The sequence below is a fragment of the Macrobrachium nipponense genome, chromosome 46, assembly GCF_015104395.2.
Source record: "Macrobrachium nipponense isolate FS-2020 chromosome 46, ASM1510439v2, whole genome shotgun sequence".
NCBI lineage: Eukaryota > Metazoa > Arthropoda > Malacostraca > Decapoda > Palaemonidae > Macrobrachium > Macrobrachium nipponense.
The window spans coordinates 10300348-10319352 of record NC_061106.1 but is presented as its reverse complement, the minus strand read 5'-3'; the positions used below and the strand labels follow the sequence as shown (position 1 = coordinate 10319352).

The 19005-nt window shown below is 39.8% G+C and overlaps 1 protein-coding gene across 2 annotated transcripts in view; it reads left to right on the top strand.

Moving 5' to 3' along the window:
• LOC135214746 (MAU2 chromatid cohesion factor homolog) overlaps positions 1-19005 on the top strand; it is a 263766-nt gene that overhangs the window by 46404 nt on the left and 198357 nt on the right. For both annotated transcript variants that reach the window (XM_064249095.1, XM_064249094.1), the window contains exon 3: positions 7871-7981. In XM_064249095.1, coding sequence (XP_064105165.1) covers positions 7871-7981 — 111 coding nt within the window. The remainder of the gene's footprint in view (positions 1-7870; positions 7982-19005) is intronic.

The following is a 19005-nucleotide window of genomic DNA, read 5'->3' as shown; positions in this document are numbered from 1 at the left end:
TCGATCCACTTAACATTTTATTTATAGAATCAGATAAAAGAGAATCAACGCTCAGGCAATATGGTTCAGCAGTCAAGAAGTTGGCTAAGTTTCTAAAAGACTCAGCTGCTCATAAAATGACCACGAATCTGGCAATTTCATTCTTTAGAACTCTATTTGAGAAAGGCCTAGCTGCTAGTACCATTACAACAATCAAGTCAGTCTTAAAGAAGATTTTTCAGGTTGGCTTTAATATTAACTTGTCAGATGCATACTTCTCCTCCATTCCAAGAGCATGTGCCTGCTTGAGACCAATAGACCAGCCTCATAATGTCTCTTGGTTTTTGAACGACGTACTCAAATTAGCCTAGCCTCAGACACCAATAATGAGTCATGCTCCTATATAACTCTGCTCAGAAAGACCCTATTCCTAATGGCTATGGCCTCAGGTGCCAGATTATCTGAACTCTCGGCTCTATCTAGGAATCCAGACCATATAGATTTCCTCCCGTCTGGGGAAGTATTACTATCCCCAGATCGGAGGTTCTTGGCTAAAAATGAGGACCCACAAAACAGATGGGCTCCATGGAAAATCATCCCCCTGTCACTATTCTTAAATCCTTCTTAGCCAGAACGTCCGAAAAATCTTCAGGCCCCCTTTTCATTAGAGAGAAAGGTAGTACGATTTCTCTTAACCCTCTTACGCCGAAGCGGTAAAAAAAAAATTGTCTCCCGTGTGCCGGAGGTGTTTCAGAGTGAGAGCGGAAGCGGAAAAAATATTTTTTTCAAAAAATCACAGCGCGCTTAGTTTTCAAGATTAAGAGTTCATTTTTGGCTCCTCTTTTTGTCATTGGCTGAAGTTTAGTATGCACCATCAGAAATGAAAAAAATTATCATTATTATAATAAATAATGCGATATATGATAGCGCAAAAACAAAATTTCATATATAAGTGTATTAAAATTGCGCTGTGAGCAAACGGTTAAAGGTAACAAGTTACTTTTTTTTCGTTGTAATTTACACTAAATTGCAATCATTTTGGTATATAACACATTGTAAACGATAAAAGCAACGAGAAAATATTATCACAAAATAATGCATGAATTCGTAAGCGCGCGGACGTAAACAAATATTTTTTTCAAAAATTCACCATAAATTTAAATATTTTCCTAGAGACTTCCAATTTCTTTCAAAATGAAATTGCGCACATTTTCATATATAAAACTCTATGAAATACCTAATATGAAATGGAGCAAATATTCCGAGAATGGGACGTTAGAGACTTCGAATTTGTTTCAAGATGAAGATAAATGACTGAATATTACTAGACTGTAAGATTTTTAGCTTACAATTGCGTTTTTCGACCATTTCGGTAGAGTCAAAGTTGACCGAACGTGGTTTTTTTTCTATGTATCGTGATTTATATGCAAATATTTCAAAAATGAGAAAAGCTACAACCTTCAATTATTTTTTGTTGTATTCTACAATGAAATTGCGCACATTTTCATATATAAAAACTTCTTTATGTAACAGCTAATTTAAAATGGTGCAAACATTACCACAATCGCACATATGATTTTTTCGGAAGAGTTACCGTGCGGACGGTAAAGAAAATTTAGTTTACTTTTTTTCATAAATTCACCATAAATCGAAATATTGTGCTAGAGACTTCCAATTTGTTGCAAAATGAAGGTAAATGCTTGAATATTACTAGAATATAAGCGTTTTAGCTTACAATTGCGTTTTTCGACCATTTTGGTAGTCAAATTTGACCGAAGGTTGAAATTTTGGCAATTATCGTTATTTATATGAAAATATCTCAAAACTGATAAAAGCTACAACCATGGTTTGTTTTTAGTTGTATTGTGCATGAAATTGTGCACATTTCCATATATAAACTTATATAACTGCTAATTTTAAAATGGTGCAAACATTACCACAATCGCCATGTATGATTTTTTTCGGAAGAGTTTTACTGCGCGGACGTAAGGAAAAAGTTTTTTCATAAATTCACCATAAATTGAAATATTGTGCTAGAGACTTCCAATTAGTTGCAAAATTAAGGTAAATGATTGAATATTACTAAAATATAAGAGTTTTAGCTTACAATTGCGTTTTTCGACCATTTCGGTAGAGTCAAAGTTGACTGAAGGTTGAAATTTTGGCAATTATCGTTATTTATATGAAAATATCTCAAAACTGATAAAAGCTACAATCATGAGTATTTTATTGTTGTATTCTACATAAAAATGCGCACATTTTCATATATAATACTTCATGTAACGGCTAATTTACAATGGTACAAAAATTATGTCAAAGTGACGAAATAATTTCAGAGATGTGTCACAGATACTTTTTAGTGCGGCAAGAAAGAAATTCGCGCTTGCGCGCCTGCGTAACGATTGTAAACAAAACAACATCTTGATCCGTGAACTCCCAGCATCCCCCAAGGCGCGTGATTCAAAAGTTTTAGGCTGGTAGGCCTATAAGTATTTTTCCCGCGAATTTAAAAAAAACTTTTGTAAGTCAACGTAAAATACGTCCCAAATCGGCACAACCGGAGACAAAAAATGTCGACGTTAAAATACGGTCCTCGGCGTAAGAGGGTTAAAGGTATTACAAACAAATATTCTACTTTATTAAACAGGCCAATCAGGATTCAGTCCCACACGTCCACGATATCCGAGCAGTGGCTACCTCTATTAATTATTTTCACAATCTGAATTTCGAAGACCTGAAGAGGTATACGAGTTGGAAATCTCCAGCAGTTTTTAAGCGTCACTATCTCAAAAACTTAGAAGCCCTTAAATTCCCAGCAATCGCTGCAGGGAGCATAGTCTCCCCTGAATAATGAATCTTGTCAATCTTCTCCTTACCCTTTATCTCCTTTTTCCTTAATACTCTCTCCCTCCTGCCTGCCTCGCTCGTATTCCCCACAAAACCTCTCTCCACTGCGTCGTGAAGGTTTGGAAGTTATCCTGCCACTGGACATGTACAGGCAGTCCCCGGGTTACGACGGGGGTTCCGTTCTTGAGACGCGTCGTAAGCCGAAAATCGTCGTAAGCCGGAACGACGCTTTGGAAATATGTCTTAAACTAATAAAAAGTTATAAAAACCTTACTTGTAATCCTTTGGTTACACTACATGTTGTTTTCCTGTAGTTTTATGTACAACCTGGAGTTATTTTCATAAAAGAATGCTGGTTCTTGAAGGTAAAAACTATTGTAATCCTCTGGTGACACTACATTCTTGAAGTTTTATGTACAACCTGGAGTGATTTTGCAAAATCTTGAGGGCTACAAGAAACAGCTGATTACTATTTACGTATCATATAGACTAATTAAAGTAAATGTATCTTTAAATAGGCTTATATATTATATCAACAAAACATTTCCTGCCATGAGTCAGAGGCCGTTTAATGAAACGAACACTTCTCTGTCCTATCTGTTCAGAAAATAAACGTTACGTCAATCCCCGAGACCATTGTTGCCAAAGCGTCTCTCTCTCTCTCTCTCTCTCGTCTCTCTCTCTCTCTCCTCTCTCCTCTCTCTCTCTCTCTCTCTCTCTCATCTCTCTCCTCTCTCTCTCTCTCTCTCTCTGATCTCAAATTACATTGGAAAACTTGACATACGATTGCCCTAATATACGAATGTTTTGAGATATAACAGAAAATTTGCGAAAAATACAAGCTTTGATATACAACGAAATATTTGAGATACGATTTTGCGATGAGTGTTAGTTGTATAGGCGACCGATAAATGGCGTTCAGTCTGTTTGTTTGTTGGTGCTGCATGTTAACACGTTGTTTAGTTCGTTGTATTTGCGCCTATTTTTCGTGTTATTTTGTCTATTTTATTATTAACCATGGGTCTCAAAGCTAAAGACAAAGCAGGTGATAAGAAAAAACCCAAGAAAATTATTTCGATGGAAGCAAAACATGAAATTATAGCAAAGCATGAACGTGGCGTTCGTATCGTCGATTTGGCAAACGGAGTATGGTCGAAATCCTTCTACAATATCCACGATCATCAAGCAGAAGGAAGCTATAAAAACCCCCCGAGACCATTGTTGCCAAAGCGTCTCTCTCTCTCTCTCTCTCTCTACTCTCTCTCTCTCTCTCTCTCTCTCTCTCTCTCTCTCTCTCTCTCACTCTCTCTGATCAAATTACGTACTGGATAATGTCTCTCTTTGGATACTTCGATTTTGCCAAATATTGAGGGCTACAAGAACAGTTGATTACTATTTACGTATCATATAGACTAATTAAAGTAAACGTATCTTTAAATAGGCTTATATTATTAGTATCAACAAAACATTTACTGGCATGAGTCAGAGGCCGTTTAACGAAACGAACACTTCTCTGTCCTTAACTCGGAGCGTCGGAAGAGCTCTCTCTCTCTCTCTCTCTCTCTCTCTCTCTCTCTCTCTCTCTCTCTCTCTCTCTCTCTCTCTCTCTCTCTCTGATCAAATTACTGGATAATGTCTCTCTTTGGATACTTGGAATTTGCGTTGTAATCTAACCAGAAACTTCGTTTTGTTATTATTACTGGAAACAAGCAATGATTTTTTCATTATTTGCGCTTTTGGACTGTTATATGTAAACTAGTATGTATTCATTCGCTCGGAAACTAGTTCCGCATATGAGGCGTCACTAAAAAACATAGAAAAATACAGCATAAAAAGTGTCGAAAATCATCATAATCTCAAAATTTTTGTTGTAATCTAACCAGAAACTTATTTTTATTAATATACTGTGCTAAACTATAAAGGATTTTTATCATAGTATGCGTTTTTTAAAAGCGTCGTTAACATCGGAGCGTCGGAAGCGTCAGCGTCGTAACCTCGGAACAAGCGTCGTAACCCAGGACGGATTTTTCCATTGAATATTTAAGAAAAAGCGTCGTAACCTCGGAACGTCGTAAGCCGGAACCGTCGTAACCCGGGGACCGCCTGTATATATAATGTTGGGGCCGTGTTTATTGTATGCACCTGTCTGTACATACCCTGGTTTTGCTCGAGATACCATACTTAAGTGCATTATATTGCCATGCTGTTACTAGTTCTAAGTCATAATTTGAGTCTTAGTGTAATTAGCAAATAAGTAAATTTATTTTTAAATGAACCTTAGGTTTCATTAACTCCTCCTTTATAGACTTGTTTGGTATACGGTAAGCTTGGATGGGTATTCTCTGATAACTTTTCACTGGCGAACACAGGTCGAACCCAGAAAAGGTATTTTGACGAAGGAAAAATCTATTTCTGGGGGAAGACCTGTGTTGCCTGGTGAACCCATCCCTTCTAATTAACCCTCTTACGCCGGAGCGGTAAATAAAAAATTGTCTCCCGTGTGCCAGAGGGGTTTCGGAGTGAGCGCGGAAGCGAAAAAAATATTTTTTTCAAAAAATCACAGTGCGCTTAGTTTTTCAAGATTAAGAGTTCATTTTTGGCTCCTTTTTTTGTCATTACCTGAAGTTTAGTATGCAACCATCAGAAATGAAAAAATATCATTATCATATATAAATAATGCGATATATGATAGCACAAAAACAAAATTTCATATATAATTGTATTCAAATCGCGCTGTGCGCAAAACGGTTAAAGGTAACAAGTTACTTTTTTTTTCGTTGTAATGTACACTAAATGCGATCAATTTGGTATATAACACATTGTAAAAACAATAAAAGCAACACAGAGAAAATATTATCACAAAATAATGCATGAATTCGTAACGCGCGGACGTAAACAAATATTTTTTTCAAAAATTCACCCTAAATCTAAATATTGTCCTAAAGACTTCCAATTTCTTTCAAAATGAAGGAAAATGATTGAATATTACTATAATGTAAGAGTATTAGCTTACAATTGGAGTTTTCGACCATATCTGACGAGTTAAAGTTGACCGAATGTTGAATTTTTTTATATATATATTTTATATGCAATTATTTTGGAAATAAGAAAAGATACAACCTTCAAATATTTTTCGTTTTACTCTACATGAAATTGCGCACATTTTCATATATAAAACTCTATGAAATACGTATTTCGGAGATTTTGTGACGGGAATCCCGCGCGCGGAAGGGAAGGAAAGATTTTTTTTTAAATTCACCATAAATCTAAATGTTTTGCTAGAGACTTCGAGTTTGTTTCAAGATGAAGATAAATGACTGAATATTACTAGACTGCAAGAGTTTTAGCTTACAATTGCGTTTTTCGACCATTTCGGTAGAGTCAAAGTTGACCGAACGTGGTTTTTTTTCTATTTATCGTGATTTATATGCAAATATTTCAAAAATGAGAAAAGCTACAACCTTCAATTATTTTTTGTTGTATTCTACATAAAATTGCGCACATTTTCATATATAAAACTTTATGTAACGGCTAATTTAAAATGGTGCAAACATTACCACAATTGCACGTGATTTTTTCGGAAGAGTTACAGCGCGGACGTAAAGAAAATGTTATTTTTTTCATAAATTCACCATAAATTGAAATATTGTGCTAGAGACTTCCAATTTGTTGCAAAATGAAGGTAAATGCTTGAATATTACTAGAATATAAGCGTTTTAGCTTACAATTGCGTTTTTCGACCATTTCGGTAGAGTCAAAGTTGACCGAAGGTTGAAATTTTGGCAATTATCGTTATTTATATGAAAATATCTCAAAACTGATAAAAGCTATAACCGTGGGTTGTTTTTAGTTGTATTGTGCATGAAATTGCGCACATTTCCATATATAAAACTTTATATAACGGCTAAATTTAAAATGGTGCAAACATTACCACAAATCGCAATGTATGATTTTTTCGGAAGAAGTTACTGCGCGGACGTAAGGAAAAGTTTTTTCATAAATTCACCATAAATCGAAATATTGTGCTAGAGACTTCCAATTAGTTGCAAAATTAAGGTAAATGATTGAATATTACTAGAATATAAGCGTTTTAGCTTACAATTGCGTTTTTTTTTCTCGACCATTTTCGGTAGAGTCAAAGTTGACTGAAGGTTGAAATTTTGGCAATTATCGTTATTTATATGAAAATATCTCAAAACTGATAAAAGCTACAATCATGAGTATTTTATTGTTGTATTCTACATAAAAGTGCGCACATTTTCATATATAATACTTCATGTAACGGCTTATTTACAATGTACAAAAATTATGTCAAAGTGACGAAATAATTTCCGAGATGTGTCACAGATACTTTTTAGTGCGGCAAGAAAGAAATTCGCGCTTGCGCGCCTGCGTAACGATTGTAAACAAAACAACACCTTGATCCGTGAACTCCCAGCATCCCCCAAGGAGCGTGATTCAAAAGTTTTCGGCTGGTAGGCCTATAAGTATTTTTCCACAAATTTAAAAAAAAACTTTTGTAAGTCGACGTAAAATACGTCCAGTCGGCACATGGGAGACAAAAAATGTTGACGTAAAATACGTCCAGTCGACGTAAGAGGGTTAACTTCCCCACCCTTAACCAATCCAAGCCAGGGTGTCTAATCCAGGAATGCATGATGTCATGATGTCCATCGGACATTCATTGGCTAGAATGAATTGTAGGTGGAGCTTCAGCAACTCTCGTATACACAATATGTCTGAAACCTGTCCCAGCTTAAGAAAACAGCTTTGCTTTCTATGAGGGATGAAAGACGTACAAGCGCACATTGTGGTCTTTTATTACTAGACCGTAAAAGATGTACATGTGTACGTCCCAGTGGCGAAGAGGTTAATAAATGTAGTGGTCAACATTACTCAGTTATGAAGTATTGGTTCAATGGTTGCTGTATCTGATAGGTGTTTTGTTTTACAGTACTACTGTTTGCTGTATTAAAGACAAGATAAGTATGTAAATTTAGCTTTAAATATATATAGTATTTGTCTGAACTTTAGATATTTTCAGGTATTTTTACTGGAGGGTCGAAGTGCAGTTGAAGTGCAAACCCTGTTGACACAGGCCAATCAGAATGTTGAACAGTATAATGGAGCACATGGTCAAAAGGAACATCTCAGGGTAAAGTTATAATTATTTTTTTCTGCCCAAAGTTATATTGCGTACACAAATAAAAACCTTTTGTCTTTACATAGGATTTAGTTTGTGAATGCGAGCTGGAACGGCCATTTAACTTTGAATCAATGTCGTTAACTACCAACGGTAGTGGGGAAGCCCTGCCCACCGGTTGGTCTGAACTTCACTTTGCTTTCGGCCATTGTCACGTATAGACGTCTTCTGAGCTCTGCCTGATCGCCTACATTTTGCATTTTGATTTCATCATGCAAACTCCTAATTTACAACTGCTTGTGGAGAGGAAACCTGTAAACCTTAGGCACTCATATTAGGTTGACCCCCATACCTCATGTGTCTCATGCTGTAGGCATCATTGCAATCAATTTAGCCTGTGATCTGAGTTTCCTGGTCTATCCATCTGAAGAGTGAGTAAGGTTTGCTGGAAAAAAGAAGGGAGAGAAGAAGGTTTTTCCAGTGTCATTTGAGTGCAGTAGTTCTCTGCTGGTGACTCCGCTGGTGACACCAAAGATTCTATCTGGTTCCTTCTTGCCCCTGGCTAAACTCCTGCCTGCTGTTACACTCCCCTTCGCTGACTCCTCCCTCTTGATTTGGGACCTTGAAACCCCAGGAATTTGTTACCAGGTTTGAGTCCAAGAGTCCTATATATCTTTACATATTCATTTGATTTATATTTATGGAATTTTCCACTTTTGGTAATATTTATTGGACCTGATAAATAGAAAAAGATAGAGCTGGGATTGGGTTTACAATAATACCCCAAACATATGTGAATTTAGGTTCCAGATCCCCTCAACCCGCAAGGGGGACATAGTTGCGTAAGTTTGGCACGGTCTCTCAAAAGGCTAATAAATGCTTACTAACAGGGTTTGAACACTAAATATGACCTTAATCATGCTCCCTAAGTATTAAGCTAACTTTTAAATGAAATTAAAGTTACAGTACAGGCAGTAAATCTCAAGAAGAAAGTAATCCTTTGCAGAAAAACTAAATGGTAATGATTAAAGTAACCGGTAACAAATGGTATGGGCAATATTTAATCAAATTCATTTGAAATATTAATTCAAATAGGAGCACAAGAAGATACTACTAGTTCAGAAAGAGGAGGGGAAATTTGTGATGGACTAGATTTTAAAGATAAAAAAAAAGACCTGTAGAGAGAACACCACCCAAATCAAAGAAACCAACTGTTATTAGAAAAAACATTGGTTAAACCAAAGGTAAAGGATATGAAGAAAACAAAAACAAGCTAAGAATATACCTTTATCTCCTAAAATAATAGTAAAACATTTGGAAGTAGATATCCAAAACACTGAAGAAGCAGAAGAGAACCATACCATAGAGAACAATGATTAAGTCAAGGGAGAAGAACTTATGTACTCCATCACCAGTAATTGGTACAAGAAAAACAAATGAAACAAGAAATATACGTACATGGTAAAACATGTGGATGTAATGATTGTTTCTTTGAATTGTGTTATAATAACGAAAACAAAACAAAAGATGTTTTAACAAACATAATAAGAAATTTTATGTAGTATAAAAACCACTGATTTGGGCACCCATGAAAAAGGTTGCTTGTGCATCACACAATAAATTATTAGAAAAATCCAAGTTGGTAATAAAAAAGGGATTTTGACGTAGGAAAAATCTATTTCTGGGCGAGGAAGCCGTGTCGCCCAGTGAAATGTGTCCTCTTTAGCACTATTTCTAGTAAAATATTGCTATGATACCAGATAACTGCTAAATTGGACATGTCAGAAGTCTCTGACTCGCTCAACCTAAATAAAAGGTGTCGGTATAGAACTGCTAAACACTACCACAGCAACCCCTCCAATTAGCCTTTTCCTCATCAAAAGACCCTGAAAACGGGGAGCCGACCTATAGGTCACACCCAGCTACCCTGTTTGAAGGGACTGCGGCGTCATACTTATCGATAGCAAAGAAGCTTGGTGCACAGCAAGGGGGGGAAAAAAGGAAAAAAGGGGGACATTTCACCTGGGCGCACGGCTTCCTCGCCCAGAAATAGATTTTTCCTACGTCAAAATCCAATCTTTTCTGGGCTCAGCCGTGTCGCTCCGTGAAATTGTACCAGAGAAAACACCAAGCTATACTATCCTGAAAGGAAAAAATCATATTAATGAAATCAAAGGAAATAATAAAATAGTTTAGAATTGGAAAAAATAACAAATTTATTTACAAAATATACTATATGCCATATGTGGCAACATTTGCAACAAGTCACATACATAATAAAATAATTACAGATAATTTGTATGTACGTAAAACTATACACGATTATACACTTATTCTAATAGCTAAGGCATTTGCTGAGGTAGGTAAAATGTTAATGAGGCTGGCATAATTGAAAAGATTCATATGACACAAGGACGGTACTATAATGATGTAGCAGTAGGAGACACTGGCCTTCCTGCAGCTATTGCATGATATTTAAGATCCTCTAAAGACTTAAGGTAGTGCTTTTTGAAAACCAAGGGTGACTTCCAACCAGTATACTTCTTCAGATCATCAAAGTCCATATATTTGAAGAAGTTAACAGAAGTGCTATTGCCCGAATGTCATGCACCTTGGGAATGACCCTGGGCTGGCTTTCTTGATAAAATATAAAATGTGCTGCCTAATGCCTTTTAGAGATAGTGTACCACCATCTTTTCTAATGAAAAGGGGGCCTTCGGAATAGGTAGACGTCCTAGATAAATAGTCCTTAAGAGTTTTAACAGGACATAACGATGGATCCTCGAGCGGGACAATCTTTCCATGGAGGCCACCTCATCAAGGGGTCTTCATTCTTAGCTAGAAATTGCTTATTTGGCGAAAGCAACACGTCCCCCGAGAAAGGAACTCAATATGCGCTTCATCTCTAGATAAAGATGACAGCTCTGATATTCTGGCACCTGAAGCTAGACTCAATAAGACAGAGTTTTACGCAAAATGGTTTGGTAATCACATTTGAAGTTGTCTGTTTCTGAGGCTAACCTAAGAACATCATTAAGAAACCATGACACTGACGACGGTCTGTGAACGGGCCGTAGACGTGCACATGCCCTTGGGATAGAGGTGAAATAAGACTCGGTTAGATTGATACCAAACCCGAGAAGAAAAATCTTTTTCAGAGCTGACTTAGTGGTTGTTATTGTTGCAGCTGCCAAGCCTTGTTCAAACAAAGACCTGAAGAAGGTTATGGCCACGTTCAATGTCATTACTTTGATATTTGATTCTCTGAGGAACGAAGACAATTTCTTAACTGCTGAGTCATACTGGCGAAGCGTAGACTCTCTCTCTGACTCCAAGAACAACATGTCTGTGGATCAATGTCGCCTACTCTCTTACCTGCAAACTTCATGAAATCCATAAAGTTAGGGTTTTGTGAAGACCTGAGGAATCGAACACAGTCCTCGTTTGAACTTGTTGCGATAGTCTCAAGTCCGGGAGAGGGTGAGGGCGAAGACCTAGTTCCAGGAGAAGGGGAAACCAGTTGCTCTTGGGCCAGTGAGGGGCTATGAGAGCCACCTGACCTTCGAAGGATCAAAACTTGAATGCGCTAAAATAATATTTTCAATACCTATATTATACAATGGAACATAAATGGTCTGCAGACCAGGTTGCACCTAGGAGAAGTACAGTGATTACTAAAAGGATATGAACCAATGATATGTTTCCTACATTTAAACAAAACTGTGTCTTCAATAGGTAAATACACCATAGGATCTACATCATGAGAGGAAGAAGGAAATTTAGGTTCAGCCATATATGTAAGTCGACCCACGAACTATTGGCATAGTTTCGCAAATTCATTGTTCGTTACAGAAATATTGCCATATGCCTGTGCCAGATTATTTACTTATATCAATAAATATTTCCTTTCAAAGATGTTATACTTAGAAATAAATTAGAATTGAGTATATATTTATTTAACGTAACAAGGCTAATAATTTTGCAAAGTAAGGAAAATATAACCACGGGTTCACGAATTCTAATTTTATTCTCAACTAAGGCTTCTTGGCAGCAATAGTATAGGATTTGGAAGTTGGCTTTGCTAATGCTCAAGTCATGACCCCAATGTATTGTACTCTACTGGGGTATCTTCAGTTTGCACCCACAGTCAATAAATAATATACATTAAACCTGTCAATATTCTTTAATAGCAATGTGTGATTAAACTGATTTTGTCCTTTGATCAATAATTTTCATACCACATTTAGCAGCCCTAAATTTTACTTATGATTTGGACACCTGATAAGCTTAGGTCTATTTTCAGCAGCATACTCTCTCCGATATGTAATGTGAATTGATATTTAAATCTACAATATCTACTACATTAATCTGCTTAATTAAATTATTCCCATTTTTCTTTTTTACTAGCCAAGTTCTTTTTTCTTATCCTTTTCATTATTGCCTAACATAATTTTGTAGACCTTGTTATCTCATGTCAAAAAGCAATCGTAAAAAATAAAACTAATACAGTTTAGTTTTTTTTATCTAATTCCTTGCATATCATCCTGTTTCATCCGGACACGTTGGAAAGCTGTGGAAGTCAAAGCTAACAAATACATTAAGAGAGGCTTAAAATCATAAAGGCTTTCTTGTATTAATCTTTCTGTAGTTATTGATTTCTTCTAAATAGAAATTAATTTAAATTAGTTTCATATGTATGCCTAGACCTATTGCCGAAAGCATATTATAAGTAGCTGAAAGGATAGGAAATATGAAATTGGCTTTCTCATTTAAGTCTGTTTCAGATATTTTTACAACAATCACACAAGGTGTAATACGAGTTTATGCAAATATTTTGTGGAATGAAAGAAAAAGTAATTTTGATCAGAAAATGTTTTATGAACATATGCATTTTAAGGCTTTGTTTATTGGTGAGGGAAATTTTAAAGTAACCATTATCTTTGGTGCTACTTTCATGCGATGGAGTTTGTAGCAAGAAGTCGGATAGCCTGAGATTTGGGGGGAGTAGTGGTGCCGTATAGGAGGAGGATAGAGGGATTAGGCCGATGTGAATAAAGTATCTCCCAATAAAATGTATTATTTAGGTTTTGAAGAAAAAATGCATGCATAATTGAATCTGCTTCCCTCCCTATCAGTGATATTCACCGGACACCAATAAAAAAAAGTAAAGTAGGTCTAACTGAGTCTCCCATCCATCAAAGGTAGACTTGTTTATTCATTATACTTATTTTCTGGGATTGACCTGTGTCGCCCAGTGAAATGTACCTATAGCACTCATTTCTAGGTATAAATAATTGCTAAATATACCAGAGAAAAAAGCCATATGGAATGCCAGAGTTATTACCTCTGGATTGATCACCCTTATAGGGTGTCGTTATAGCAACAAGGGTGAGTGGATGCCACTATCACAGACACTTTGCCAATTAGCTCTCTCCTCTCTCAAAATCCCTCACCAGAGAGGCGCCGCTACAATGGCCACCCTCCGCTCGCCACTACTTCTTCTGCCAAGAATCTTCATTCCTTCTTAGCACTCGTTAAGGTTGACATGTTTGTTTTTTGATTGCTTAATTTTGTGAATTTTTGAAGTTATCATGTCTTCAGACTTGCAAAAAGCATCTTCATCTAAGTTGAGTATTAATTTTGTTGACTTTGAATGCGATTGGGCAACTGTGCATTATATGTGGTGTAGTTTATATGAAGCGTTGCTTGGGAGCCGAGTGTATCGTTTCTCGAGTCAGCCATTTAAATGCATTGTTGTCTGTGTACTTGGTCTTCTCAATTTTTTATTACGGTAAATGGATTTTGTTACCATTTTTGCTCATCGCAGTATACGTTACTGTTGTCGGGAATTTTACCATTTTGCTCCTGATGGGTTCCGATAAGTTGGTTTATCACGGTTTGTACCATTATATTAATAGCCTATTTAGGGGGCTTCTCTCTTTTATCATTGGTCCTTCAGGAGCGATTTGGTTCCCTCACGAGAGTGCAATAATAATTTTCATTCTACTACATGCGCGATTATTGTGTTTGAGGCGACCTAGGCTAGCCTAGCGGTACGCCAAATTTGTTTTGAGAAGTAAGGGAACTCTCATTATTTCGCGGTGCTCATGCATATTGTGTAGATGATTTTATTATTATTTCTTTTATTATATAATATTATATTGCTATTGTATTTTGATGAGGTTTGGAAGTCCTACACGAATATTTACCTATCCTTGGGCGTGATAATTACCTATCCTAGCCTACCCAACCAGATCTAGGCTAGATTATGGAAGGTAGGCTAGGCGGTTGAGAGTTCTTCTCGCTACCCTACTTGGTACTAGTCCTGGCTAACCTGACCAGACTAACATTTTAGTTTTGGAGGGTGATCCTTTACTAGAGAGTTCCTCTCTTGTTACGTAATGTAGGTGCTAGGCCTATCTTACCTGACCAGGTCGATATATTAGATTTTGGAGGGTTAGGTTAGGCTCTAGAGTGTCCTCTTTCGTGACATACTAATAGGTGCCATCCTAGGCTACCTGACCAGATCGGTGTACCTGATTTTGGAGGGTTAGGCTAGGTTAGTAGATGGGCTTGACTTTATTCGTCGGTACTTCCAATAATTCCTTTTCAATACATTTTGTTAAGTATAGCCTTGGCTATTACCTCCTTTAGGGTGTCAGTTGGCCTACAGTCTTCTGCCCCCTTTAGTTGTAGGTTTTTTCACGGCTTCTCGGAGGGTGGTAATCACCTGACCGGTCGCTGTTGCCAGGCAATTACTAGTTACCTTTCCCCTCCGTGCTCTTCCTTCCGGTCCGGACTTGTTCCGGCGGTGTTTCGTTAGCTCGCTGTCCTAGTAACCCTTCCGGGGAACAGCAGCTGGAGCGTCGAGCACCATTCCGGGGGATTAGTCGGAGGAGGTTAAGGAGTAGAACATTATGTAATCTCTGTTGGTATATCTCTGGGCCTGTGTTATTCGGGCAAGGTGTGGTCTATCATCACACTCGCCAGGATGTTATACGCCGGAGTTCTTAGTACCGCTGTTTCCGCCGCTCTGTTTTCCGTATTTCTCTGGTGTTATCGCTGCTTCCCCACTCCGGTGGGGGTGGAACTAGGCTTAGAGAATGCGTTTCCAATCGACTTGGAATGGCTACTCTACTCTGGTGCGTTCAGATTCAGACTAGGTTTTACCTGGTTCCCTGTTCTGCTCGTATCAGGCCAGCTCCGCCGGTCATAGCGATTGCAATAACGAGATTATGGACTCTGGAGCAGGCGGAGACATTCAGAGCCTTAATGTTTAGTAAGAAATTTTATTGAGGAGTTGATATTTTCCTTTAGCTAGTTTTAGTAGAACTAGTCTAAGTGTACTCATGTATCAATTCCAACTTACAGATGGTACACTGTCTGGAGTTGGGGTGTTCAGCTGTTCTCCAGCAACCATGTGGGCATGAGGTCTGCCGATCTCATGCCAGCTGTACGGTACAGGTTGATGACATCTTAGTCTGGCATCCTGACGGCTGCGAAGTGTGTTACGCTTTAGTGGAGTATCTGGAGGATCTGATTTCGTCCTTTCTTACAGACCCCTCTGGCGCTCAAGGCCTCCTCACTGGCGAACCTTAAGGTCTGGGTGGGTGGTTATGGGAGGAACGTTGCCGCTGGATGCCCCTATGTGCTGTCGGAGGAGATGTGTTCTCTCCTTTATCCTAACGCAAGGACTTTGGCAGCAGTAGCTAGGGAAGTGGCGGCCCCTATCATCGAGAGGATCCGTTTAGAAACCCAGATCCCCCTGGAAGACCAAGAGGGATTGTGCGAGGAGGTGACGGAGGAAGTAGCAGCCATCGGTTTGCATCACGAGCCAATGACCGTCGACTCTCAGGAAGAAGGTAGGGAGGTAAGTGAGGCAGGTGGTTTTAGTTCTAAAACTATTGCTTTTAGTCCAACTACTTCATCTTCCTCTTCCTTTCAGGGCTTCTCAAAGTCCAGGATCCTTGGGGATAGGTCTGGTTCTGTGATTCCCAAGGTGAAAACTCTGAAAAAGAAGTCCCTGTCAAAGGCTGCCAGACCAGCTAAGCTTTCTCCGGCAGACTCCACCAGGTCGTCATTGGCCCCCAAGCCTTTGGCTGCCTTGGCAAAAGCTACTCCCCCACCTAAGAGGTCGAGAGCTGAGGGTTCTAAAGCCAGACCGACGGAGTCCGGCTTCGACCCTGACGCTTTTCTATCTTCTCATGGAGAAGATGGGCAGTATCGGTGGAGCGAGATTCCAATCGGATGTCCTCTCAGCTCGTCTCGGTTTAGAGACATCAGGACAGTCCATCCTGTCTCTGGCTCAGAGACTACAAACTCAGGAGAGCTTGCTGGCCAGACTTATTCAGTCCGGAGGCACACAGCAGTCCTTTATTGTGCCGGATGCAAATAAGCTCCCGCCATTCGAGGACAACAACCCATGGCGGTTGGCGCTGCATGCTCCCTTTTCGGAGGGCATGCTGCAATTGAAGGCTGTGGCACCTGTCCTGTGGAAGATTACGAGTTCTTCCCTACGGACCTCCAGTTTCCCCTCTGCACCCCCTAAACGCGCGATTAGCTGAGGAAGCGTTTGTCAGGAGTTGACGCCACACAAAGGTTGCTACACCATGTTCGTGGTGGGGGATAACATCCCGACCCCTTGTACATCTAAGATCGTGGAATTAACTCTGTAGGCCGGAATGGAGGAGAAGCCAATGCCTCAGCTTTGAGAGACAGAGCCTACCTCTCTGCTCTTTCCTGGAGATTTGGAGTGCTGGGTGGGCGCTCCGGAAACGTTCTCAGTGGGTAGACTCGATCCGGAGTGTGCTTCCACACAGTTTAGTGAACGATTACCCAGAATTCCGGATGCCATGGTAAAGGCAGAGTTTGAAGCAAAATGTAGACTGAGTAGGTCGATCAACTCGGTTACTACTTCAGAGTTGACGGCGTCTGTCTACACTGAGGAACCTTTATTCCGGGTCCTAACAAAGTCGCTGCTGCAGACTTTCCATTGTGACCTGTATGACTTTGTGGTTGCTAGGCAGAATTGCCTATGCTTCAATCAGACATGAGCCTAATAAGCTTAAAAAGGCATCGATCTGGGGACCCAACCTCTTTCCTGATGACGTGGTTAATAGCGTCATCGGTGAGGCGGCTAGGGCTAACCAGAACCTTTGAGTCCGCTGGGGCCTTCCCTTCTAAAGTAAGTTTTAGGCCTCCGAACCGCAAGCCAAGAGTAGGAAGAGGGTCAGGAAGTATCAGCCTTTCCAGACCTCTCAGTCACAGACAGTGGTGCAAGCAGTTCCCGTCTCCCAGCTTGGTCAACCTTCGACCTCTAAGGCACGACCACAACAACAATTTGTACTGCTACAGAGACAGCCAACTCAACAGTCCTCGAGTTCGGCTACTTTCGTGACGTCCCCGGCCTTCAACACTTCGTTTGAAGCTCAAGGAGCGTTTCAAAGCTATAACAGGCACGAAAGGGGTAGCAGAGCAAGAGGAGCTTACCGGCACAGAGCTGGTTCCAGAGCTCTCTCCAGGGGCAGAGGTTTCAGAGGAGGCAGAGGAAGTAAGACCTCACCCAATCAATGAACCTCTCCAGGTAGGTGGGAGACTGTACCTCTTCCGGGACCATTGGACCTTCAGTACATGGGCCCACAGTATCGTATCAAAAGGTCTGGGGTGGAGATGGATAAAGGGCCTCCTCCACCAGTCAGATTCACCAAATTCCAACGACAGAACTTCTAAACTATGCCAAAGACCTTCTTCAAAAGAAGGCAATAAAGAAAGTCAGACGCCTGAAATTTCAAGGACGTTTGTTCACCGTGCCAAAGAAGGACACGGACAAAGGAAGAGTGATTCTGGACTTGTCCCGTCTCAACTCATACATTCAATGCAACAAGTTCCGTATGCTAACCGTCTTGCAGGTGCGGACCTTACTTCCCCGTGGGGCCGTCACCACCTCTATCGATCTTACAGACGCTTATTATCACGTCCCGATAGCGAGAAACTTTTCTCCCTACCTATGCTTCAAACTAGGAAGACAGGCTTACTAGTTCAGAGTCATGCCATTCGGGCTCAATATAGCACCCAGAATATTCACCAAACTAGGAGAGACAGTAGTGCAGGAACTAAGAGCTCAGGGGGTTACGCTAGTAGCTTACCTAGACGACTGGCTCATTTGGGCACCCAACGACAAAGAATGTCGCAGGGCAACAGCCAAAGTAATAAAATTTCTAGAGTATCTGGGATTCCAGATAAACAAGAAAAAGTCCCGTCTCATTCCAGCGTCTCACTTTCAATGGTTAGGAATTCAATGGGATCTAACCGCACACAAACTATCTCTTCCGCCAACCAAGTGCAAAGAGATAGCGAAAGCTACGAGACAATTTCTCAAGAACAGACGGGCTTCTTGTCGTACCCAAGAAAGAGTATTAGGTTCACTTCAGTTTGCTTCAATAACAGATCTCCTGTTGAAAGCCAGACTGAAGGACATCAATCGGGTATGGCATAGAAGAGCCAACAGCAGACTCAGAGACAAAATCTCCTTGATTCCGCTGATACTAAAGAAAAGACTTCGTCCATGACAGGAGTCTTTCCAAGTCGGTACCACTCCAATTTCCCCAGCCGTCTCTAGTAGTCCACACGGACGCCTCTCTGAGCGGATGGGGGGCTATTCTCAGTACAAGAAGGTTCAAGGAACATGGTCGACAGCATTCCGCCAGTTTCATATCAACATCCTAGAAGCAATGGCCATTTTCCTGACCCTGAAACGACTAGCTCCGGCCAGGAATATTCATATCAGACTAGTCTTGGACAGTGCAGTGATAGTTCATTGCCTAAACAGAGGAGGCTCCAAGTCAAGCCACCTGTCAGCTACTCACCTGGCAGGAGTACGGAATGTCATTGCGGATTCACTGTCCAGGACAACTCCGCTGGAATTGGAGTGGTCCTTGGACGCAAAGTCATTCAATTGGATTTGCCTACAAATACCGGGCCTTCAGGTGGACCTGTTTGCCACGGAGTCCAACCACAAACTTCCATGTTATGTGGCT